We start from the raw sequence: 24,633 nt of genomic DNA, 5'->3' as shown, positions 1-24,633 counted from the left end.
TGCTTTCTGGAATTTCACAGAGAATGAGGTGGGAGCTGTGCCACAGCTGAAGGCAGCACCACAGTTCACCTGAATCAGAAAACTGAACCAGAAACTTTTTTTAAATAGCTGGCCAGATTTTCTAAATGAACTGTCATTGGTACAATTGCAAACAAGATCTGTGCAGGGATAATCATCTGTGCTCATTTGTATTTCCTGCATGTGTTTGTCCTTGCACAGAGCTTGCCCCTAGAGCCGTGGCCGCAGTGTCACCTTCTGCCCACATTCTGCCCAGCTGCTTTGGTTGCCACTGCCCAACCAAGTCAAGTCATGGTGGGCCTACAGAGCTGGCTTGGTAGTGTTGACCTGACCAGACAAATTAAGTATATACACTTCTTTTGATGCCTGGGGGAGTAAAATCCAGCTAGAAGGAAACACAAAAACTTAACCATATAGTGGCTGTTTCTGGAGTACAGCGTGAGGCATATGTGGCACTATGCAGTGGTAACTGCTTACAAGGAACAAGTGAGCATTTAAGTACAGTTTCACCCCAATATGGTCCTTTAAATCCACATGGTGCTTTTGGTTTCATCTAAAAGTCATCGTTTAGTTTTTATATAATCTTTTTCCCTTTTGCGAATGGAAATAAGCCCCAAACTCCGCAAGGTACTGACACTCCCCTCCTGTCCGCAGGCCATGCCTGGAGGCCGCAGGGCACTACTGGGGCTGCAGTGCCCACGGCCACCTGGCAGCCAGGCCAACGCTTTATTCGCAGTGACACCTATCGGCAAGAGCAATCTGCAAAGCAGATCTTTCCCTGAAGAGTATTTTTGGTGGTCATGCTCCTCCCGTCTTCAGCATTTTTCTTCTCCTTCAGGGCTCCCTGCTCAGTTGTTCACATTCAGCTCAACATTTTACACTATTGAATATAATTTAGTCTATAATGGTATTTTCAAACCCAATACCTCTTTCCTCAATTAGTCATCCATCTATTTCCAGAGCACATGTCAAAATGGAGGTTTGTTTGTTTGTTTGTTTGTTTTTTAACATTGGCACTGTTTGCCGGTACATGAGAGTGCTGGGCAATCCCCAGTGTTCAGGAGACACAGCTTCTGTGGAGGTAGCATAGCATCAACACTGTGCATTTTTCATTCTTACATACTTGCTTGTTGAATGTAGCTGTCCCGATACTCTCCACAAGCAACGCCAAAGCCTCTCTAGGACCTTGACTGTAGATTTCAAGAGGCTGATGTGATCCAGTTTCAGCTCAACGCCATAACACTAAACACAAGCTGCTCTGTTCTAGAGTCATAGAGTCAATCTCCAGCTCTTCCTATAGGGTTTCTGTGTCGATACACATGTAATATGTATATAGTATATAAAGCATATATAGATAAGTGTATATACAGAGAAAACATATATTGTTCAGTATTCTTTCTAAACATTTTAGGAACTATATTTAGGAACAGTAATTACATTAACACCATCAGGCAGTGCATACAGATGAGACCATTTCAAGAATTTGCTGAGGATACTTGCTGAAAATACAACACACCATGTTACAGCAACTCAAAAATTATTAACAGTTTTACTTTGATTTTGCCATATACAGCCATTACTATGTTTCAGTCAGTTCAAAACTAATTCAAATAAGTTTGCTGCAGCAGGTGTTCAGGGAAGGGTTTGTTCTGGGTTTTGCTTCTGTGGTTTGTCTGATCAAGTTTCTATGGACTAGTTTTGAAGATGAGCTAAACTATTTTGAAATGTTGAAATCTTTTTTTGGGGGCAGCAGGCTAGAAGTTCTTTGGCTAGTCTCTGCAGACATTTTTAACAGACTTCAAAATCAAACCTGTTGTTGAATAGCGTGGTACTACAACTCTTGTACAGTTAGTTTGATGTCACAATACCAGTAAGAAATTGTTCTTAGTTATATTTGCAGTCAAACAGGTAACAGAAATACTATTTAAAACATCTTCAGCAATTTATTGGATTCTGCAGACCTGGGGACACAGCATTCTTTTGATTATCCATACCTGTGTCTCTGTTTTTTGGTATTACAATGGGAATTTTAAAACAATTTTGAAATGTAAGTTTGTATGTTTGTATGTTTATACCATTAGTGATTTCCAGGTAAACGTTTTACTCATGAAATCAAAAAATATATGAGAAGCTGGAGTTTGAATAGGACAAAAGGAAAACAGAAATCAAAAACCAGACTCTCTGAAAAAAAAAAAAAAAAGTTTTGATCAGCAAGGATGCTGTAGTGCCTTGTTTTCCTCAAAAAGGCCAAAGTGTTTTTTGTTGTTGTTGCTTTGTTTTGTTTTTAATTTAATTGAGAACATATTTCAGTCTGTTTATGCAATTGTAAACAAGAGAAAAATAAAAAGCAAAATGTTGGCGTGGTGCTTTATTCAAAATATTTTCAAATCAGAGACACAGTAAAAAATCTAAATCAGATCTTCACAAAAAGTGCATTTCATCTTTTTGTTCCATGTGACCCGTATGATTTACATTTGAAAAACAGAAATGTCAGGATCGTTTCTGAATTATTCAAATGTATCTACACAAGTATGTGGGTGAAATTTGATAAAATAGAGTTGACACAGGAATTGTCTCTGCAGCATGTCAATTCTGTTATGTGGAATCTTCTTTTTCCTAAGAGAGTCAGGCACACTCCTTTCAGAGAAGTCTACTGTCTCCAAACTCTGCTGCACAAATGAAGTCAACAAAGATCACACATGGAAATGGTTCACCACAGTGAAACCTTTTACTCTTCATGAATGATGGTGAGGCTGATGGAAATTGGAAACACAATACTAATTTAGAAACATTTTATTTATACACTGCAGTGTTATCACCTGTCTCACCAAAATTGCAGACATCCAGAAAAGGCCATCTTTTCATAAAGGAAGAACTTCATGAATAAAAAGTATGGACTTGACAGTATCTAAGAAATTGAGTCATAGACCAAAACTCTGCTAGGTTAGATCTGTACAAACAGTGGAAAGACTTAATATGAAAAACAAGCAGATGATCTTAATGCAGAGAGTTGTACGAAATAAAATTCTACCAGATTTTTGTGGGATGATTGCCACAATGCTTTTTTATACTATTTAATACATCATAAAAGAAACAAACTGCTCTAGAGCAGCATTCTTTTGGCACTTATACAAATGCTGCAACTTGCCATAGGTCCCTCAATTGTTTGCAACTTTTAACATCTGAAGGCAAGGTTCATCTCTAGTGGTCTGCTTCATACTTAGCTAAAAGTTTACAAGAATCTGGATCCTGGCTTTCCTTTCTATTAAGTCTATTAAAAATGTATTATATATCCATTTCTATTACATTACTTTATTCATATCCCATGTTCTACTTCAGTAAAATTATTTTAAAATCAAATACCTGGAAGACTTTTTATTATATATATATATATATATATATATTTTTTTTTTTTTCCCACAATTGATTCTTTGAATTCTTTTAGGTCCTAGTTCATATCTGGAAGGCCAGCAAAGACCTGTTTGTTAACACAATGGAGAGGGACAAAACAAGTAGGTGTATGGCAGCAAACTACTTCATCTTCAGGCCCCTGTTCTTCAGAAGGAAAGACAGCATACTTCCCAGGTTTTTACTTCAATATAAAGAAAAATATCGGCTGTTGTTAAACTCTGCCTGTGTAATGTGAAAGACATTATGAGCATGACTTGCAAAGACTATAAACAGCGGAGTGCACTGCTTCCCTCCTGTGCCAAAAACAGCAGAGTTGACCCCAAGGATCTACTACAATTTATTTAATTCTGAGAATAAGTTTATGGGTGGCCAGTCATCCAGCTGTATACAACTCTTGACAGACACTCTTTTCAGCAAATGCCCTATATGTTTTTTTGGTCATTGAGCATTGCATTGTTCTTCATATAAAGGATCCAAGTGTGTCAGAGGGTAACTAGTTGATCAAAGAGATCTGCAGTTGGGGGAGGAAGTGGGGGGTCAGGGGCCATGACATATTTTAGCATTGTCTGCTCTAAAATCATGTTACAATAGCATAGAACCCACACTTGAGACTTGGCTCCCTGGGAGCACACAGCTAGTAGTCTGGTAGACTCAGTACTACAGGTTGACTGTTGAGTTAGTGACTGGGGATGCAACCCAGTATGCTCAGTGTGCTCAGTGCTAGGACTAGGTCTGACCTGTCAGTCACAGTAGAAGGATAATCCGGGAAGCTGTTCCCAATGGATTTCAGTCAATTGAGAATTTCTTGTCTTTTCAAATGTCACCAGCTTTCAGCCCAGACGTAAAACTGTGCTATGTCAGCCTAATGCAAAAATAGCATCCCCACATTAGAATTACCATGAATAATGTCTTCTAAAACTTATTTGCATAACTCTATATAAATAGTTAGAAGTATAATTGACTGAATGTCTTAACAATGCCAAAGATACTTTACTTGGAACATAAAAAGATACCTAACGCTAGACTGCCCAAAGATAGATTTCAAAGGAGGGATGACATTTTCTAGGTATTTTCCAAAACTAGATCTACTGTTAAAAAACTGCAGGCTGCTCAGTAAAACTTTAATGTCCTTGTTAGAAAATACAAGACACATTCATTTTTTATTTTTTTTTTTTTAATTTTGATAAAATCCTCATAAATATCAAACCACTGGTCAACTCCACTGTTTTTTAAATACATAAAAAACATGTAAAAGTTTGGCTTCTGATATGAAGCAGTAGCCTTGTTACTTTATCTTCTCAGGCAAATAAATTTTATAATCTTAATGCAATTTATAAACATTTTATTCATTTTCTGCAGCTACTTACATGATTGGCAAAATATATCAGATCCAACACTAAATCTAAAAAAGGGTGTGAAAACACACAGCACACTCACACTGTCTCCATTCACACCTTGCAGACATCCTTATTCAGAAAGTAGCAGCCTGGGGTCCTTTCAGCTGCATTCTTCTCCCCATGCCAGGAAACAAAAAGTGCTGGCAGGTTTTTCCCTTTTGGTTAATACTTGTATCTGTTGCTGCCAAATGCCTTTTACTTTTCCCCTAGTCAATCTGTGTTCATTCCTTCAGAAAACATTCAGAAGGCACTGAGAGACCTTGCATCAATAGTACCTGTATTCTGGGTAGGAGAGGACAAAAAAAAAAAAAAATCAACCTATCTTCAACTAAGCTAAAATATCTATGACTATCTATTTTATTCAGTTAAAAGAAGGTATATAAAGTAAATTCTGTCAGTAATTTCCCTCATATTTGTCCATCTAAAATAAAAAGACCTGGCAAGAGGCACAGCATATAAAACCTATGTAAAAACAAAAACAAAACAAAACAAACAAAACAAAAAATTAATGGAGAGCAGTCATGGAAGATGAGGTCGAAGGTACTACACAGAGTGGTGACAGTCCCTGTCCATGAAACCACCTTCCACCTCTCTCTGGTACTACTGGTTTTCATTATTTAATTCTCACAATCTTAAGGTAATCTACCTATACTAAGCTACATCCTACAGCAAGTTCATTAAAAATAATAAAAATAAGTTTGGCTTGAAACGAATAATTACATTCAAATAACAAAAGCTCCTGAGAGAAACACAGGCTCAAGTCAATCCATAATGACAGACATTTCAAGTTGCTACTACAGACTCATCTTTTACTAGATATTGTCTTGATTCTGATTTCTTTGGCTGGCTCTAGATGCTATCTTTGGTCTCGGAATAGAAATGCAACCACCCAAGTTCTGCTATGTCAGCAGAACGTCAGCAGGTACCTAGGAGATGCTATGTACCCAAGTAATGCTGTGCTCCAGGCACAACTCACGGTGTCTTGTGTGAATCAGTCTAAAGTGAGAGCTGTCCCAGTCTCCTGAGTACTCGCTGAAATAGTAGGAGTTTGATGCTACATGGATATATTGCTACAGTCCCTTATAGTTCATCATAGATGCAACAGACTGGATTTAGGCATGAACTGACAGATCCCTCTGTGACCTTCCACCTTGCATTTTTCAAGGTTAAGGACATTTTCACCACTATATGTGGCAGAATTCACTAATACCTAATCCATCTGACATGATCCCACAATACACCAAATCCTCACTTTTTTTTTTTTTTAAATGTTTGATCAGTACATCATAACTGCTCTGAAGCAGTCAGAACAAAAGAATCATACAGATATGTTTTACCTAAATGCTGTTAGTCACTGCTGCTCTTTGTAGGAAGTTTGGTATGATATCACAGAAGTCAGCAATGAAATTATGTCAGCCTTGAAATGTTTTTCCTATGAGAACTACAGTACAAAGTCTTATAGAGAAGCTAAATGTTATGTTAGATACCACAAGAATAATCCCAGAACATGCTTTAATACAAGGGATCCTCTTAGTGATATGCCATCCTAATGTGGTGGCAAATTCTACACAACTCCTTCACCACATCTAACCCTTATGATAACCCTCTGTGCATGTAACACTGTACCTCTATGCTCCCATATCCATGCACACAAACACATTCGGACCTGCTGACATCATTGATGAAACTACAGAAACTCAGGACATGCTTGTCTGTGAGAAATGACTGCATAGTAACCAATAATTAAACAACACCTATTTGTTATAACAACTCACAAAAAAAAAATCACAAAGTATATAACTATCAAAATTAATTCAGCCTTTGGTTTCAGAGGTGGCCCATTCTTGCTTTTCTCCTTCAATTTCTTCTGACTTCTCGTCCCTTTAGAGGCTGGGGAGGCCGATAGTTTCGCAGCAAGCAGCAAGCGACCTCATCTTCAGCAGTGCTCAGGAGGCTGCGGAATTTGGCCAGCTGCAATTAAGAGAGAAGGTTCAATAGGAAGCCCTCATGCTCACACTGATGAAAAAACATGCAGTAAAAACTAAAGATACTTCTCACATTTTTTACACTGGGAAAAATTGAACTGTATTTTTCTATGGCATGTGTGGAATGGCAATTCCACCTTTTCTGTCCTCATAAATGTACAACAATGACTCACAAGAAAATCACCTGAGATACATGTCAGAATGAAGAGTAACATGTAAGGATTATTTGTTTCCTATAGTGAAGACAGAACAGGCAGTTATTTCCATCTAGGCATAAGCTTTTCTTCTTAATCTGATCTCAGGAGAAACCCAGGTCAGAATTCCATGTCTAAACCCTGGGAAATGGGAATCTGAATTAGGATCTGAAGTTAGTATTTTGTCTAATTTCTAATATTTCCAATACTTCCTTTTTCTATACACCAGCTTACTTTATTTCTTCATTACCAAGGGCAGGATAGCACAAAAATAATTTCATTTTAATAGTGCACAGAGTTTTATGGCACATTGCATCTTAACTGCATTAAGGGCAAAAAGGGTTAATCTTATCTTCCTCTACCCCCCTCTACAGCTAATATTCATAATTCTATGTCACTTCGGCTCATTGTAAGTTCCTAAAAACTTAAAATTTATTATTCACTTCTTTCAATCTGAAAAGTGCACCAAAAAGTGACAAGTAAACTATAAAGTCCCAAAGAAATACACATTTGAGAAATAAAAATAAATGGCCAAACAGTATGAGTCATGGTATGAATCACAATGGCAAACATTAGTAAAAAAAAATATTTTTAACTCTATGCAGGCTTATATTTATATGAATATAGCACATTTACACTTTAATGCATAAGATATAGCTACTATTTGTGAAATAGTAAAGAATAACTGTATTTTGCATCCTTTCCAATACTGTGTCCTCTGAAGCAGTTACACATGGGTGTATGCATATAATGCTCAATATTTTAGAGTATATTAATTTTAGATTAGCCCAAGTAAGAACCTTTTGACCTGAACAATGGATTGTATTTGGGAAATTCATATCTTGATGCAACTTTTCAAACCTACAGATGAGAAAAATGGAAGCACTGACTGAATACATAATTTAAAATCAGTTAAAAACAGAATTTGAGGTCTGATTGCATGACTAACAAGAGTCCCTTTCAGTGAACTATTTCAAGATCTTGTGCAAACATCACCAGTTTTGCTGACTATATGGCCTAACGTATTGAATTTTACTGAAGTATTTGTAATATTGACCATGAACTTGACAAATGCTGTGGTGCAAAAATCCTGAGATTTACAGTGAGACCAGCATATGGATCATATCACAGGTGATGTACTTATCAGCTTCCAATATTAAAAGTTGCTGTACTCTGATACACTTCAGCATCTCTCCACTGGGAGAAACAAAGCGAAGATTATCAGTCCACTGGGTGTCACTGTTGCAACATTTATATATATAAATGTTATATATATATATATATATATATATATATATATATATATATATATATATATATTGGTTCGTTTTTAAAAATGGATAATCAATAGCTGATACACAAAGAAAGGCAACAAGAAGTCACGATAAATTTGATAGACACATTTTGTCCTTTGAAAATTTGACAAGATACATGTATGCAATGTTAAGGTCTGCACAAAATATGTTCTTATAGAAAAGCAAATATCTATAGCAGTTAGAAAACAAATTGCACCTGTTCGGAACAAACACTTATGGGCTCTCTCAGAACAATCCAGATGACACTTTCAAGAAGAGGTGGAACGGTGAGAGAGCCAAAGTAAGTCCAGTAGTCCAGGGATTTGGGAAGCAGACAACTAGGATCGAAGTTTGTGAATAGTGCTCTTTTACCCTGGAAATTAAAAGAAGATCGTTGTGGTTCTAGACTAAATATATTTAGCAAATTACTTCTTTTGCAAGATCATTGGTGCCTTACAATCATTAACAATTAAAAACAAACAAACAAACAAACAAACAAAAACAAACACTAGTAATATCTAAAAGCAAGAGCCCAAGATAAATCATGCCAAAGGGGCAGAGCTTCACCATTATGGGGTGGGCTGACTGCATCCTGGATGATCACAGCATGTGAGGGAATGCCCTTTAGATGAGGTTCTACTTCTGTGACAGCTTTGCTGCCTGGGTCTTTGATGCTAGCAGGACACCATCAAAGAAGTCACGTTAGCACAGAATCGCCATAGCTGCAAATGATTGCAGGATGAAGTTTTGAGGAAGAGGTGAGAAAATGTTAGACATCCAATGTGCTCTTTTTGGCACTAGCATAATAACCCCACAGGTTACTGTGTTATCCCCCACTCACTCTTCCCAGGCTTACTACTACTTCCCCCTATTTGGGCTACTAGGCCAGAGATGCCAGTATGAAATGTGATGCTGCGAGCCTGGTTGATTTCTTTATCACAAACAATAGCTTATTTCTCACCCTGTACCTCAGCAAAATACAGGAGGAAACTTTTCCTTCCTCCTTTTTCACAGCTTCCCATGACGCATATTCCTTTCCTGTTAATATTCTCACAGCAATGGGTTGGTCAAAGACTACATTCTGTGCCTTTCCTTCTGATCTCTGACTGTATAAAAATATTTTTTGTTTACTGGTTTTCAATTTACTTAGCAAGAAGTTTCCTAAACTGTCCCAAGTCAGAGTTAGATATGAATAGCTATGAAAGCAAGGTGTAGGGAACTTGAAGTTGAAGGGATTAGCAGCCAGGTTACCAAAAACAAAACTAAAGCAACCATCTAAAGCAGGAGTGCTTTAGAAGCACTTGTTCACCTTGATTCTGATTGTGTCCAGGCGGTCAGTAATTTTCTTCAGCTGAGGGTTGCATTCACCAATCTATTAAACAAGGGAGATAAAAAAGGAATGCTTGAGCTATGGAGAAAAATTGCAAAAATAAATGATCAGAAAGCAAACATACTGAAACAGTTTCATATGGCTTTGTTTAAGTGACTGTGAGATCTGATGGATTTTGCAAGAATGAGGCTTTGACTAGCTGACTCTTAGAGACTGGATGCAGAGAAGATCCACACTCCCTTGCTGACAGTATTTACCTCTGTCCAATCATAGTAACTATTTAAGCTACAAAAGACTTACGAACATTACAATGCAGGGACATTAAAGATTTTTTATAATGTTCTATATGGAGAAACTTTAAGGTTTCAGGCTTTTATCAGAAGTTGGAATTACTTAAAACAGCAAGAAATTTAGAAACATTGTTATGCATGCTGAGCAGAAATTGTGTGCTAAGATATCTAGTGAAACCTTCCAGTTTACATTATAATGATTCAAGGAAAGACAGAGTTACTACAGCAGTTCTTTGCAACTGCTGCTGCATGTAATTGATCACTGCCTTCACCACAGCACCTGCACTAGCTGCCCCACAGGACTACCTGTCCCCAGGAAACTGAAGTCACCAGGCAGAAACCATGGATTTTATGAAAACCCTATCCTTTGTTGTGGATAGTGTGCCTTTTCCATCTGTTTCTTCATACAGAGGCCAATGAAGCTGTTGGAAGGTTTGAATTTCATCTCAGAATATGTGCAGGAGGCAAAGATGTATATAACAATCAGAAGGAAATTCTCCATTTTATTTTAATTTTGTTCATTTAATTATTATTCAGAAGAAACTATCAGTGCAGAAAAAAGTGTTTAACGAGGCATCCAAACCAAATTAGATCACCCTTTTAAAGAAACATGTTAGGCAAGCACAAGTTACTGTGATCTAGATAGAGGCAGCTAAATTATGTTCTACATCTTACATTGTACAGGAGGGAAGACGAGGCCAACTGAAGAGTCTCACTGTCCTGAAAATCTATTAATCTATTTTTAATATTAAAGGAAGTACAGCTTTCTATATTGCAAGTAAATAATACTTCATGTATTATGAAGGAAACACTACAATTAAATGCCCATACAGAACAAACATTTCTTTTGCAATAATTACACCATCACTGTTATGCCTTTGGGTTCATATTGCAGATTTATTTGGGGGCTGAAGTATATTTTTCTTACCTTCAGAAATACAGCCATGACTGCCAATCCATCTGACTGACGAGCTGCCTCAACAAAACTGGAATATTTTTCTGCGTTCCAGTGAACCACGTGAAGCTGAAAAGCAAGAGGCACAGACAGCATCAACTCTAGCTGAACTGAAAGAGTCATAAATTAATACTAGAACTTTTTATGGCGTTAACACTCTACTTTTCTTATTTGTATTCAGAGCCATTCAGTTTTCTAATTGCAAGTATTTATTGAAATTGGTAATCATATAGTTCACGAAAATGGCAACAAGCATTGCCAGTGGTGGGAATTATTCAAAATTTAGCAACAATCAGCACAGCACTGTGTCTGACAAACCGCTGTTGGATCCACAGGTTGTGAATAGAGAGGCTAAGGCAAGACATCCCATGGTTATGTAACTAAAGCTAAGATTTTAAACCTATTTCTAGTACAGATGATTTTAAGAAGTGATTGAAAAACATGAACATGGCATTAGTATTTTGCTCTTTTTTTTCTTAATTAAGTTTTCAGAAAATCAGCCACATAAATAGCTAGCAAATGGGCAACGGAAGATGCATTAAACTTGCACTGACATCTTTTCCTGTGTTAAGATGACAATCAAAATTTCATCTTTGGCAAATGTTTTTTTCTATGATTACTAGTAACTAGCAACTTAAAAGTGGCTTGATATGCTCAGGCGAGCATTTGCATTTCCAACATGTATTTTTCCAGAACTGTCCTACAGCAGTTTCTTAGGCGAAGACACCTTACTGCAAGATGGGGTGTAGATGACTTGCTACCTGTCTTCTAGCCAGGTGGAGAAAGGCAAAGATCATGAGGTCTGCCCCCATACCACTTTGGTCTCTTCTGCTAAGCCAGGTTTCCTAAATCCTGCCCATGCTCCATGCTGAGAGCTCAGGAAGCACTACGACATCCCAGCCTTGAGCAATAGTCCAACTGCTGAACTGAAGAGAGCACAAACACTCACACAGAGTTTAAGATTAAGTACTTCACAAATGTTAATTCCTCTCACAAATCCTCAGTGGATTAGTAAATTTTAATTACCTGCAGTTTTAAAATAAGGAAATAGAGGCTCAGAAGCAGGACATTTTTTCCAAAACTGATGACCATCTTTTCAGACTTTGAACTTTACTCCTTAGGAGTGCTAAACAGCAACTCCACTGATGACCTAAGCTGGGATGAACCCCTGAAAAAAAGGCTTGCATTTGAAATACAACACTTTAAAACCCCCAAGTAAGAGCAGTTTAGGAAAGCTGGCATTTAAATAAAGTATTTGTATGGGATACAACATAACTACATGGTTGAAATACAGGCCTAGGAAAGTGAAGATTTTGACTCCACATCTCAGTCTTTGCCTAGCCTCTGTGAGTTTCAGTTTACCATATCCGTAGCACAGAGCTGTTCCTTGGTGTTACAGCATGTAACGGGGTGTTTGCTGAGCGCTTGGCTCTCAATGGCCAAGACACTACTTTCAAGTAAGGAATCCCACTGAAATCAATAATACACATATGCACACAATGAAACACATGCTGGCTCACAGCTTCAGAATCCATGAAGGAAAGTTGCTACAATTATAATTAATTAAACCAGGAGGAGAACAGAATCCATTAAATCATTCCTGGGTGCACTGCTATCCTGGAGCTCAGCGCCTGCACCACTCATCATTATAGATTCAAAGAAACTATGTTGAACAACTTTTGAATGATAACATTTTTACATACACAGAAAGGAAACAGATACTCTCAGTCAGAATTGACTTTATTGTGTATTTTAAAAAAGCAAAAAAAAGCAACAAAGAACAAAAAGCAAAATTCCCACAACTAAATGAGGCCCCCTCCCACTCCCTCATCACTTTGCCAAAAACCCCAAACCAACCCCCCCCAAATTCAAAAGAAACAAGAGCTGTGAAACACTTTTGGGTACAGCCCCATTCTCAATGGCTTGTGACTTCTCTTTTAAGGAATATATACCATCTTACCACCGCTCTGTCACTGCAGCTTGAGAGGAGACCTTGATCAGACCATACGTTGCCACAAAGAATGGAGTCATGGATGCCTTCTGCTTCCCGTTGGGTTCAAGGGGCTGAACCTTGAAGTCTTCTTTACCTGTATGCTACTTTCTTCAATATGGTTGATGTTTTTTCTTGAAATCTTACACTTCTTCCACATGAAGGTGAACAATGAAACCATCTTCACTTCTCTCTCTGAGGTATTTTCTTTTGTGTGAACAGTGGTCAGAAGCCTTGGTCTGAATTCTGGGTTTCTTATCCCAAAGCCAAAATAACTTCAAGAGAGCTTCTTGTGGAGGGTTACCCAACCACCAGGTAACGGAAAGCTTTTTAGACTGGCTAGAAATTCACAGATATTTTCTCCTTCCATTTGGTTTCTTAGATGGTATACATATATATATTTTCTCAGCTAGAAATTTGGTTTTGGCACTTAATGGTTTTAAAGCACCTCTATTAATTCTTTATATTCCATCTCACCTGGTTCCTGTGGAAAACATAAGCCTTTAAACACTGCAAATGTCACTTTTCCCCATTAGTGTTAGAAAAATGATTATTTTTTTTTCTGACCACTGTCTCATAGCATTTCCAGCAAAATCTGATCATACTGTGCATACATTTCAACTTTTTTTTTCTTCTTTAGTACTACAAGCCTTTTATTTTTCCATTAGCATTTATGCTTATATTCTTTTTTACTTCTTTTTAACCCCAGAAAATTCTTCACTGTCTGAACTACATGCTGTTAAAAGATCTCAGTCCCATCAAAATACTTCTTGTTACTTCTGTTTGCAAAGAGGAATCAGAAACTGCCAGACTGAATACTTGTGGACATTTGGACTACTCCAAGGCACCGAAGGAGACAGAAAGGACCAAACGCAAAACACTTCAGGAAGACTGCTTGTCTTTTGATAAAATGGGGGGAGAAGAAAAAGCGGGGAGAGGAGGGGCAAAATTATTCTCACAATGGAAAGCTAGTCACAAGCTTAGAGGAACAGATGACTCCATTGAGAGCCTTACCTCTGCTGCATACTTCATCCCGTCCACCGCGTGCTCAGAGCCAGCTTCATCGTTGGACCCCCAGTGGAAGTGAATCTGGCGCAGCCTGTAGGTCCCACTGAGCGGCCCCCCGGTCAGCACTACAAACCCAAACACAAGAAAGAGGTTTCACTGCAGGAACAGGAGCTGCTGCCCACATCCTCTAAATTCACACCAGGCTTCGGTCTTCAGATATTGCCCTGTTTCTTCTCAAAAGCTGTCTTGGATGGACCCTCCTTTCTTTGAAGTATTATACAGGAATCCTTGATTGTCTAGGATATGACTTTCAAAATTGCACTAATGTGTAGATTAGTGGGTTACTGCCCACTAAATAGTTACCACTAGGTTATCACCAGGTGTGTCTTGCTATGGACTGGATATTTCTCAGAAGATGGGAAAATATTTCAAGGAGGAATGATTTTAAACAACAACAAAAAATAAATGGTAGATTTAGATTAGATATTGGGAAGAAATTCTTTGATCTGAGGGTGGTGAGCACTGGAACAGGTTGACCGGAAAGGCTGTGGATGTCCAATCCCTGGAGGTGTTCAGGGCCAGGCTGGATAGGGCTTTGGGCAACCTGGTCTGGTGGGAGGTGTCCCTGCCCATGGCAGAGAGGTTGGAACCAGATGATCTTAATCAGTAACTGATAAATGAAGCTTAAATAGAGATTTTATGAACAAAGGGGAGGATCAGAAAAATAAAATGTGAACATAATTTTTTCTCCTCCTTGAAATTTTGAGGAAAGTAGTTGGATTATAATATTTTTCAAGGCTCTTTCCTTCTTTTGCATCCAGATCCAGTCACAGAAGACTGAAGTCTGAAAAACAGGAGTGTATACTGAACACAAATATATATCCATTGTACAAGTGCAACATTATGGACACTTTAGCCATTTATTTCAACTAAGTACCCATATGGGTGGGCTTTTGATTCTATAAGTGCTTATCTCTTTCTAATCGGTTGGACAGACTCAAACCATCCCTGTCAAGTCTGCACAGAGACTTGAACATGAATCAGATTCAGAAAGATTCCTTACTTATTGCAAAACAGATCACCCCACTTTCCCTGCTCCATTCAAACCTCCTTGGAGGGACTGGAGATTAGTATGAGATGTTTTACTGGTTCATTATAGAGATTTTAAGGAGAAAAGATGGGAGGTTCAACCAGATGGCTTTTAAATTAAGAGCTCTGGGAAGGAAAAGAGTCATTTTTAGCTCTTCTAGATTTAGTCCAAACCTTAAATTTTGATAGGAGCAAAATGCCACCAAGTAATGTTAAAAAGAATTCCTTAACTTGCCTATCTGCTGACACAAGTAGCCTGGGTAATGGAAAGGAACTGGAGGCAAAAATATTTGACCTTCTTAACTTTAGCTCAAAAACGTACTTTTAGAGAGCTTATAAACCTAGTGAATGAAGGGGATGGGGAAGTGGTACTCCTAAAACAAATTATTTATTTCAAGGACTGAGAACTTGCAGGCAAATGATCCTAAAAAATGCGTAAAGATCGGTGTTCAAACTGGCTGAGGAAAAATAATTATGCAGAAATACATCAGCAGCACACAGTGAAAATTTTCTGCTGAAAAATATGAAAATGGCCTGATGATGTTTTTGTGTCACATCATATAGTGATGGTAAAAATCTTCCATTCAAACAGAAATTTAGGAAGAAGTTAATCAGAAACTATTTGAAGCAAACATTAGTATCTCAAAGTTGAAAAGAGCTAGAAGAAGAGGTATTTGAAATGTTAATAAACCAATTTAAGGGAATGGAGCTAAAGTGGTACCAAAGAGGATAAACAAAATTACACAAACAATTACAGGCCTGACAGCCCAGCTTCAGTGCTGCTTGAAGTAAAGAAATAGTTCACACTGAATTCAGTTACTAATGTATTAAAAGATTTCAATGTATTTTGTACTTTGTACAATGTACTTTGGTTTTGGTTTTTATTTTTTTTATTCTCATAAAACTACCATATGGCAGGAGTGCTTACTTCACAAGGGTGCCCCAGAGGCCAAATTTTGGCCCTAGAAAATTCAGGTTTTTTTGATCAATGACCTGAAAGAAAACAAAAACATTACTGATAAAGTTTGTCAGTGACAAATATTAGGGAAAATAATGAATAATTCAGTTTACAGCTACAGAAGGACTTTGTTTGTTTGATTGCTTTTGATAAGCAATGAGTGAAAATGGACAAAATGTAAAGCCATGCATGTACAGCTGAAGAATGTCCTTCATACATAGAAGACATTGAGTTTCCTGGAAATGACTGGGGATTATATTTGTTAATTATCTAATCAACAGCTGCCAGAGCTTTATTGTAACTTGGGCTTTATCCTTGGATATATGGCCTGAGGAAAGTAGTAGGAAGAGGATCACATTACTACTGCTTTGGTACCAATGTAAGCCTACAAAAACACGATCAGGACCTATCACTTCATGGATGGAGTTAGAAAGAGGAAGAGGTTCTTGCTGTACTCATGTTCCTTTTGTTTGTTTGTTTGTTTGTTTAAGAAAATGAATTTAAAGGATTTAAACTCACACTAAAAATAAAGTGTGATTTTGATTTAATTGTGAGGGTAATTAACAATTAGAAAAACTTACCAAAGGTGGTGGTAGATTCGTCATCGCTGGAAATTTTGAAATCAAGATTGTATGTTTTTGTAAGAGATGTGCTTTAGTTCACCCACACCTACTAGACTTGAAGCAGAGATTAATTCTGGGAAGTCGCTTGGCCTCTGAGACACACGAGGTCAGACTAGATCACTGACGGTCAGCTGGTGGTTTTCAGGCAACACCGTGTTGCAAATATCAACAGGAAATTTAAGAGTTAAACTAAGACTGTCCAGGAAAGCAAAGTATGATGTTGTCTCCATCTATGTCTATAGCCACTACAAACCAATAGTTCCTCAGTACTAACGGACAGGATGATCATGAATTAGTTCCCCTCTGGCTCTGCTTCTTGTGAATGCATGACATCGGCTTGGATCCTCAGCTAAGCCTCATGTAGCCACAAAAGGATTTTATTGCTTCAAGAAACTGCATTCATGCAGTTTCAGCGGATGGGTGCTAGCTCGCCTACCATCCAAGAGTCGTTTTTAAAGATGAAGGCACTGGCATTACAAAGACTACACTAAACCAGAAAATTTCTAAATAAGAATTACTGTTTGCAAAAAGGGAAGATATACACTCCTATAAAAGACTGGAACAATGACACTTTTCAAAGAAGAAAAGAGATCACTTGGGATGTATTTCATTTGTTCTGTATTGGCTCTTTCCTGACATAAGAAGTCCAGGCATGGGTTATAAAGGAAAAAAAAAAAATATAACCAAACCTGCAACTAAAGTCAGGTAAGAGACTTGAGCGATTCGGTTGGAATGAACCTGTAATGAGACACAAAGGATTCATCTGCAGTGAGAGAGCAGCATTTGAAAAATGGTACAAAACACTGTTCAAACAGGGGTGCTGGCGCTATCTAGCTGTTTGGGGTGGATCAAACCATCCGTGTGAAGAGGGCATCCTAGCGCTTCCTGAGAAACGCAACCTCGTACTCATCTGGAATTATGTCCCCACATTGCAACATGCTGAAAGTCTGGGGAAAAGGGAATCTCGCATCCGGAAGAGCAGAGCTTACTGGTTATGAGGAGGTCACAGCCGGCAGAGAGACAGGCCCAGGCTGTACTACATTCAGGAAACGGTGGAAGGAAACATAGAGCAATAGGAAAGGAACAAACCTGATTTGTTTACGGTGTCATCAAACTCAACACTGGTGGAGTGCCCGTTGTTGAGGATTATTTTAGCAGAGGCCGGGTCGTAATTGGGATTTAGAGGACGGAGAGAGGGGTCATACTTGGTTTCCTCAGTTTTGATGTCGATGGGTGACTGACGGTCTCCATTAGCGACAGGAAAAACCTCCTTCCAGTGGGCAGGCCCTGCAAGGCATGGGAAGAGAAGCTTCATGAGAAAACAGACTGCTTGAATTTTTCTTATTTACCTTCTTGGGAATTCAAAATGTGTGCATCAGAAAACCCTAGTTCAAGATATTCAGCTACTTTTGTTGTGCTACCTTGCCACAGCAGCTTGTGGGACCCCTTCACCTACCTTGCCTAATGTATCTAAATGTATTTGGCCTTGAAACAAGGCCATGTGCAATAGGCCAGTTTTTGATTACACACAACTAAAACTCAGCTATGCACAAGACATATCCAGCAAGAGTTCTTTCAAATCAAGTATCCTGTATGCAACAGGCACTGTGTGCCACTAAATTTTCGATGTGACATTCTTGCCTGATACCACCTCTCATTACGTCTTTAGGGATTCCCTCTTACCCACCCAATGTCCACCCAACCCCAAAGGGTTTTTACATCATAGTCACTGGCAGCAAAAGATTTGAGAACATATCCTCCTGCCAACTATGCTGAATGAGACGGGGAGACGTCAAAAAAAGACAAAAAGGTGATGTGCAGGCAATCCTGGGGCCTGAAGGCAGTGCTTGTAACCAAACCATCACTGACCACTGATCACCTCCTCCTAGCACATCAGCCCTGCGAACCAGCTGTCACACCAGCAGAGAGGGGGCCATCCTCTCGCTAAAATGTCTCCATACGTACATGTGTGCATTGTCTTGTAAATCAGCAACAGGGTTGTGAGAAAAAATGGCAAATATCATTCTGAAGTAGTAAGAAAAGCTTCACAGATAAGAAGTATGAAGTGAACTTCACACAGACAACTCAAATAGGAAACGTGCCATAGCTGAAGCATACTTGAATAATAAATATGGAAAGAAAAAAAATGGGAACAATGTGTTGCTTGGGGAATATGTCCTACCAGGTAAAGGCGGCAAACAAGCTGTAGTCCAGGCAAGAGAAGGGAAGAGAACATGAAAAAGGGGGGGAAAAGATGGAAAAAGGGGAAAGGGGGGACAAAAGAGGGTTAAAGGAAGGAGAAGGGGGGTAAAAGAGGGAAAAAGTGTGGATGGAGGGGGATTGAAGAAGGAGAGGAAGGAGATGGAAGGGAGAAAAAGGGTAGGGGGAAGGGAGGAGAAAATTTGCAGAGCAAATGACCTCTCAGTATTATAAGGAGCATAGGAATTGTTTTTTTCCCTTGGGTTTATCAAAGGTAAGAAGCATAATAACTAAGAGTGACTAGATATTAGAAAAACTTAAATACGAGCTTGTAAAATCTGCGCCCCCAGAAATCTTCATTGCTCCCTATACGGAAGGTAACTGATCTCAGTTTAAAAACCAGCCTGTTGCTTTGGATCTTGCTGGATGTCTCATCACTTCAATAAACACAATGACAAAAAAAAAGGAGTAGAATGTAGTATGCTGTGATTAATAGCCTGACATCAAAAGGAGTCAGATAGCTTTCTTTCCTTGACTTCAATAGGAGTGAACATAGCTCAGAAATTTGCAGGTGCTAAAATAGCCCTGGTGCCCTGCAGTAAATCAGGGAGGGCCGAGGGGGAGCAGCCTGCAGAGCCACCTGGGCATGGCCAGGCTGGCCCTGAACAGCACCAAAAAATGCAAGAGGGAAGGAGTAGCTCACAAAGACCAGATATGTTTCCAGGTAAAACAAGGGCTTTGGGTCTTGAATTTGTTAGTGTAATTTTGCTAATGACTTCATTAACTAAACCCATTAGGCAAACCACTTCTAAGGCAGAAGATACAAATCTTCCTGGTTTGAAATATAAAGTTGCTTAAACTTAATTCACACTTCACAAATGATGGTCAAAGCCATACAATATTTTAATTAAATATAGTTTAGCATGTGATATAATCTTAATTCTGTTCAGATCCTAGTACTTTCTAGTCAGAGATACAATGTACAATTTTATTCATTGAAGAAGCATTCGCTCTCCATCATTCATACCTAACTGCTAAGATTCAAGGTACTTAGAAAAATCCTATTGCTACTTAACTTTAATGCTTAGGATATTCCTAACCTGAGAAAAGGCCAAATATATTTATGTGGTTGACTACTTTGTCCTATTGCTCCATCTCAGCAATAACTATACCTAGCATACAGCAAATAATATGAGTAGCGTGTGATTCTGAATCATTCCACAATAAAGTAAAAAGACTTTTTACTTGCTTTGGTGCTTGTCCTTAGCTCAGATAGCCAAAACCCTGTTTTTACTTTGGTGATTAAGAATCTGTCACAAACACAAGACTGCCAGAAAACTGTCCTTGCAAAATATACAGGAAAATAAAAGAAATTTAAGCTCATTTTGTACCACCTAATTATATCAAGTGGTATTCCTTACTAGATTACCTACCAGCAACCCTCCTGCAATTATCCCACTCTTCCTATGCTATGAAAATTGCGTCTCTGTTCATTACTACTGACCCCATCCCAAAGCAAGCACTGTGTATGTCTGTCAGAAAACAAATCACTACTGTTGGAAGACAACAGACATGATGTTCAGTTTTTAATTTACTAAAGGAACTTACGGAGTTTCCTCTTGATGATAGAAAAATGCTCTTTTGCTAGAGGAGGCTAGATAGTAACTCTCAACAATCAAAACCACTGTAGCCAAGATTTAAGACAAAAACCTGGACCATCTGCTCTGAAGATTGCATACTTTTATTGTGCACACTTTATTTTACTGACACCACTACCTAATGTGATGTACAGCTCTGTCACTTTATACGTGACTTATGGCAGTCACCAGCATTGCACACATCAATTTATGAATCAGATCTCATAATGAAGGCAGTTATGAATTTGTCAGGAAATGCGGCTTACTGTAGCACCTAACTGCAGTGCTTTTATCCAGCTGAAGTTAAAGGCGATGAGTTTCCTCAAAAGGCTGGACTAACTTGAAACAAGCCTAGCGGAGGCATTGCAGTATACGGTTTGGTTTCAGTGAGCCTCTATACTTGCATAAATAAAACTTCATACTTCATAAGTGAATTATTATTATTAATTATTATTATTATTATTATTATTATTATTGACAGTTTGGTATTATATGAAGAAAGTTTATTGGTTTGACATGGTCTGATCTTTTCAGGAGCACATCCTCATTTCTAAAGAGGATCCATTGTCCAGTTTGTCATATATGAAATGCTTACACTTATACAGTTAGGCTTGCAAGTAATTTGGTTACATATTAGTTTCTAAAAATATTAGCTCTAGAAAGAACAATCGAAAATTCACAGTGGGTAAAATTAAGTGGAGTTTTCCAATGCAGACATCAAAACTATGTAATTAGTCTTGGTGAGAAAAGAAAAGGAATTTGTCTCTTTTTATTTACAAAATAGCTCAGTGTTAGAGTCGTAACAGACCAAGAGACATGTTTGCAGTTAAACACAACACATATACATACTTTCCATATAATTTATTAAACTTAAATTTATTAAACTCCATTTATTAAATTTATTAAGAAGTAAACATAAGGCAATTGATTCTCAATTTGTCTTCTAACTGAAGCAGTTCCTGGTTATCTAAGAGGTCTGCTTCTGCAGATGGTTGAGAGCGTTCCCTCCTGTACTGCAACCTCAAGCAGCTGTGAAAAGCACACATGATGATGCTGCACCAAAACCAGCTTTCAAGATCTCAGTATTATGCCTCTATATGCAAGCATCATCAAAAATGTGAGGTAAGAATAAAGGCAAGAAAACAAAGGCAAAGTTTTGCATAGAAATAAAATAATGCCTCTTAGCATTTCAGAAATACATGCTTCAAAGCAGTGAGGAACATTTCATTCGGTGCATACCAGTCAGCCCTTGTTCTACACAGATATACCATAAAGGCAGACTGGTATTTATAATATTTGACAACTTACTTTATGCACAAAATGATTTACGTTGCACTTATTGCTAAGGGGCAAATGAGTTTTTCCCCAGTTTAAAAAACAGTGCTTTTATCATTGCAAGTACCAAATGCTGAAGTCGGAATGGATGCAGGTGTCTTTCCAACCCTTCAGAAAGTCAACCCGAATATATGGCTGCATGCAATTCAATTAATTTCAGTCACTGCTACTTCCTCAGTTGCAAAAACTGAACTTAGTTCCAAGGAAACTGTTTGGGGCCATGCAGAGCAACAACATTTTTCAAGATTAAGAGCAATTTCATGCATCCACTATTCAGCAAAAAAAAAAAAAAAAAAAAAAAAAGAAACAAGCAAAACCAATAAACTAAACACATAAAATGAGAAAGAGTTAAGAAATAACACAGATTCTAGGGAAGAGCAGTCAAGTGTTGGGTCAAGCCTCTCGCCATTATTCTCTTGTGAGAGGTGAAGGGAAGTGGATAGACTGATGGGAAGCTCCCCACCTGGCAGCTGCTGGGGTCTTCGAGGGAGGAGGAGAGAGAGAAAGCTAAACTCCACCCCACATAAGTTATCACAGTAAACAGAGTTTGGTACAGGAGAAAGGGGGCCTCAAGGTCCAGGGCCACACCAATAGAAACTCTGGTGCCCTCCCCTTCCTAGAAGCTGAGGATAGCAAAGGAGGAGGGCTAGGATAAGGGAAGGAAAGCAGGTTTCTTATCTGGACCCTGCAGGTGAAGTCCACAGAGCCCATGGAAAACACATGGAGAAACAAACTTGAAAAAAACAAGAACCATTTACGTCTTAAGGGGAGGGGCAGAGCACGCTGCACAACGGTAGATAAGACGCTAATCGTTGCAACATCGCTGCCATCCACCACCACCCAGTTTTTCAGGAAAAATACATCCATCCAAAAACAGATTGAACAAGAAGACCAGGAAGGAAAAGCAGCACTTGTGTGAACAGTGCTCCAGACTCCATGTGATGATACCAACAAAGTGTACTCCTATGTGCACGAGTATGTGTAAATACAGACATGCTTCTTCACCTTTTACTAGACACAGAGTTTTATTTCTCTGTGTAATAAAACAGACAACACAAGTTATTCCATGTGTGTGATCCAAACTGACTCCAGCTTGCAGAAGCACTTTTACTTATTTCTGCCTGCATGAACAGGGAGCCAGTCTGCACACAGGAGCAGCGTTTGCATGACTTACATGCAAAACAGAGGAAAAGCCTTTATGCCTGCTGATGAGCCCATTTGGGGACTTCAAAGGCCGAGAAGATGAAGGAAACCAAGAAATAACCAAGATCCAAAGGGATCTATCTCCTCCTTGCTGCGCAGTTACGCACTCAGACGACCGACCCCGATGCTTCCCACCGCGGGACGGGAGAGGGACATCACCGGTGGGGTGACCCGGACCGGTGTGTGTCCGGAAAACACCCGGTAACAAAAACACGAGCCCGCGGCTGCCCCAGCGGACGAGGCACCGGCAGCCCCGGGGGGACGGGGCCAGCACCGGTCTTCCAGCCCCGCGCCGCCCTCTCGCTCGCAGGGGATGCTGCCCGCATCGCTCCCACCCCAAATCCCGCCCGCCCCGTCGGAGCGGAGCCCCGGCGGCACCTCCAGCTGCCGGCAGCTCTCGCACGGAGCTGCCCGAGACAGCTCCGGGAGCGGAGCCGACCCCCGCGACGGCCGGGGTCGCCCCGACGGGAGCCCCCCTGTCCCCGACGGGGGGCTCCGCGCAGCCGCCCCCCTACCGTTGTGCTCGTCGTAGCCCCAGTGCAGCATGGCTCTGGCCTCGGGGTGGCTCGGCGCGGCTCGGCACGGCACGACACGGGTCGGGACGAGACGGGACGGGACAGGACAGCAACAGCGCCCTCGCCGGCACCGCCGCCCGCTTTGAAGGCGCCGGGCGGCGACGCCCCGATGCCCCGCCGCCGATAAGCGGCCCGCAGCGCTTCCGCGCCCGCTTAGCCCAGCCCCAGCCCCTCCCGCCCCTCGCCCGGGGCCCCTAAGCCCACGTCCCTAAGCACCACGTCCAGCCTTTCCTTCAACACCCCCAGGGACGGTGACTCCACCACCTCCATGGGCAACCCGTCCCAGTGCCTGGCTGCTCTTTCTGAGCAGAAATGTCTCCTCATTTCCAACCTGAACCTCCCCTGGCACAATTTGAGGCCATTCCGTCCTGTCCTATCACTGGTTATCTGCAATCATGATGTAGATAGATCATGGTTGTAGGAAAGGCTTCTGGAGCTCTATAAATGTTTCACACGCTCAACTGACACCCTAACAGTTCGAACAAACTGAACACCAGTCTGTCAGAACCCATCTTCCCATCCTCTCTCCAGAAGACATGATGAGGCTCTCTCCTTTCTTACTTTATGCTTTGGGCCTAGCTGCAAACCATGAAGCCCCCTTGCATACAGAGGCAGGCAGGCACCAGGAGGAAGAACACCAGCAGGACTCATGAAAATGCCTTGCCGCTGGGTGCCATGCAGCCTGCAGGGGTGCCATGGGAGCTCCATCTCAAGCCTCCCCAGAAAGGCCAGCCCTGCCCGGCCTGGGCACTGCCTCCTCTGCCACCTGGCTGCCCCATGGGATGATCCCATGAGAGGGCCCTGCCGGGTCACAGAGGCTTGATTTCATATTTTTTTATTTCATTATTTTATTTTATTTCATTATTTTATTTTATTTTATTTCATTATTTTATTTTATTTTATTTTTATTTTTTTCCTTATTTTATTTTTTATTTTATTTTATTATTTTATTTCATCTTATTTCATTTCATTTTTAATTTTTTTTTCACTCATTTTATTTCATTTTATTTTACTTCAGTTATTTTATTACTTTATTTTATTACTTTATTTAATTGTTATTGCTTTTTATCTTCTTTTTTTCCTATTTTATTTTATTTTATTTTATTTTATTTTATTTTATTTTATTTTATTTTATTTTATT

The 24,633-nt window shown here is 39.5% G+C and overlaps 1 protein-coding gene across 5 annotated transcripts; it reads right to left on the bottom strand.

Moving 5' to 3' along the window:
- Positions 1–2,255: 2,255 nt before the first annotated feature.
- LOC309874797 (carbonic anhydrase 13-like) lies at positions 2,256–24,633 on the bottom strand. Of its 5 annotated transcripts, none has more exons than XR_014316915.1 (11): positions 23,433–24,633; positions 17,633–17,830; positions 17,233–17,281; positions 16,502–16,527; positions 13,880–13,998; positions 10,849–10,944; positions 9,610–9,672; positions 8,518–8,673; positions 4,867–6,797; positions 4,167–4,291; positions 2,256–2,771 (listed from the first exon to the last, which is right to left on the bottom strand). XR_014316915.1 is itself a non-coding variant. In XM_082753367.1 (9 exons), the coding sequence occupies exons 1-9, from the start codon at positions 23,461–23,463 to the stop codon at positions 6,684–6,686; spliced, it is 852 nt and encodes a 283-aa protein (XP_082609493.1). In that variant the 5' UTR covers positions 23,464–24,633; the 3' UTR covers positions 4,318–6,683. The 5 variants fall into 5 exon arrangements, 2 of the variants coding, with proteins under 2 accessions (XP_082609493.1, XP_082609494.1); XR_014316917.1 differs by lacking the exon at positions 2,256–2,771 and adding an exon at positions 2,821–3,651; XR_014316916.1 differs by lacking the exon at positions 4,167–4,291.

The sequence above is a fragment of the Aythya marila genome (assembly GCF_965140915.1).
Source record: "Aythya marila genome assembly, chromosome: 2".
Classification (NCBI taxonomy): Eukaryota; Metazoa; Chordata; class Aves; order Anseriformes; family Anatidae; genus Aythya; species Aythya marila.
Note: the sequence above shows the minus strand (reverse complement) of the source record. Positions and strands in the feature narration are given on the sequence as shown.

Bases quoted from the DNA above. Each gene is read 5' to 3' on its own strand.
- LOC309874797 (XM_082753367.1), bottom strand. From the start codon at position 23,463: ATGCTGCACTGGGGCTACGACGAGCACAACG. The intron at 17,282-17,632 runs GTTTGTTCCTTT...GTCTCATTACAG, and splicing joins TGACACCGTAAACAAATCAG to GTTCATTCCAACCGAATCGC. The intron at 8,674-9,609 runs GTGAACAAGTGC...TTTAATTTCCAG, and splicing joins TGGACACAATCAGAATCAAG to GGTAAAAGAGCACTATTCAC.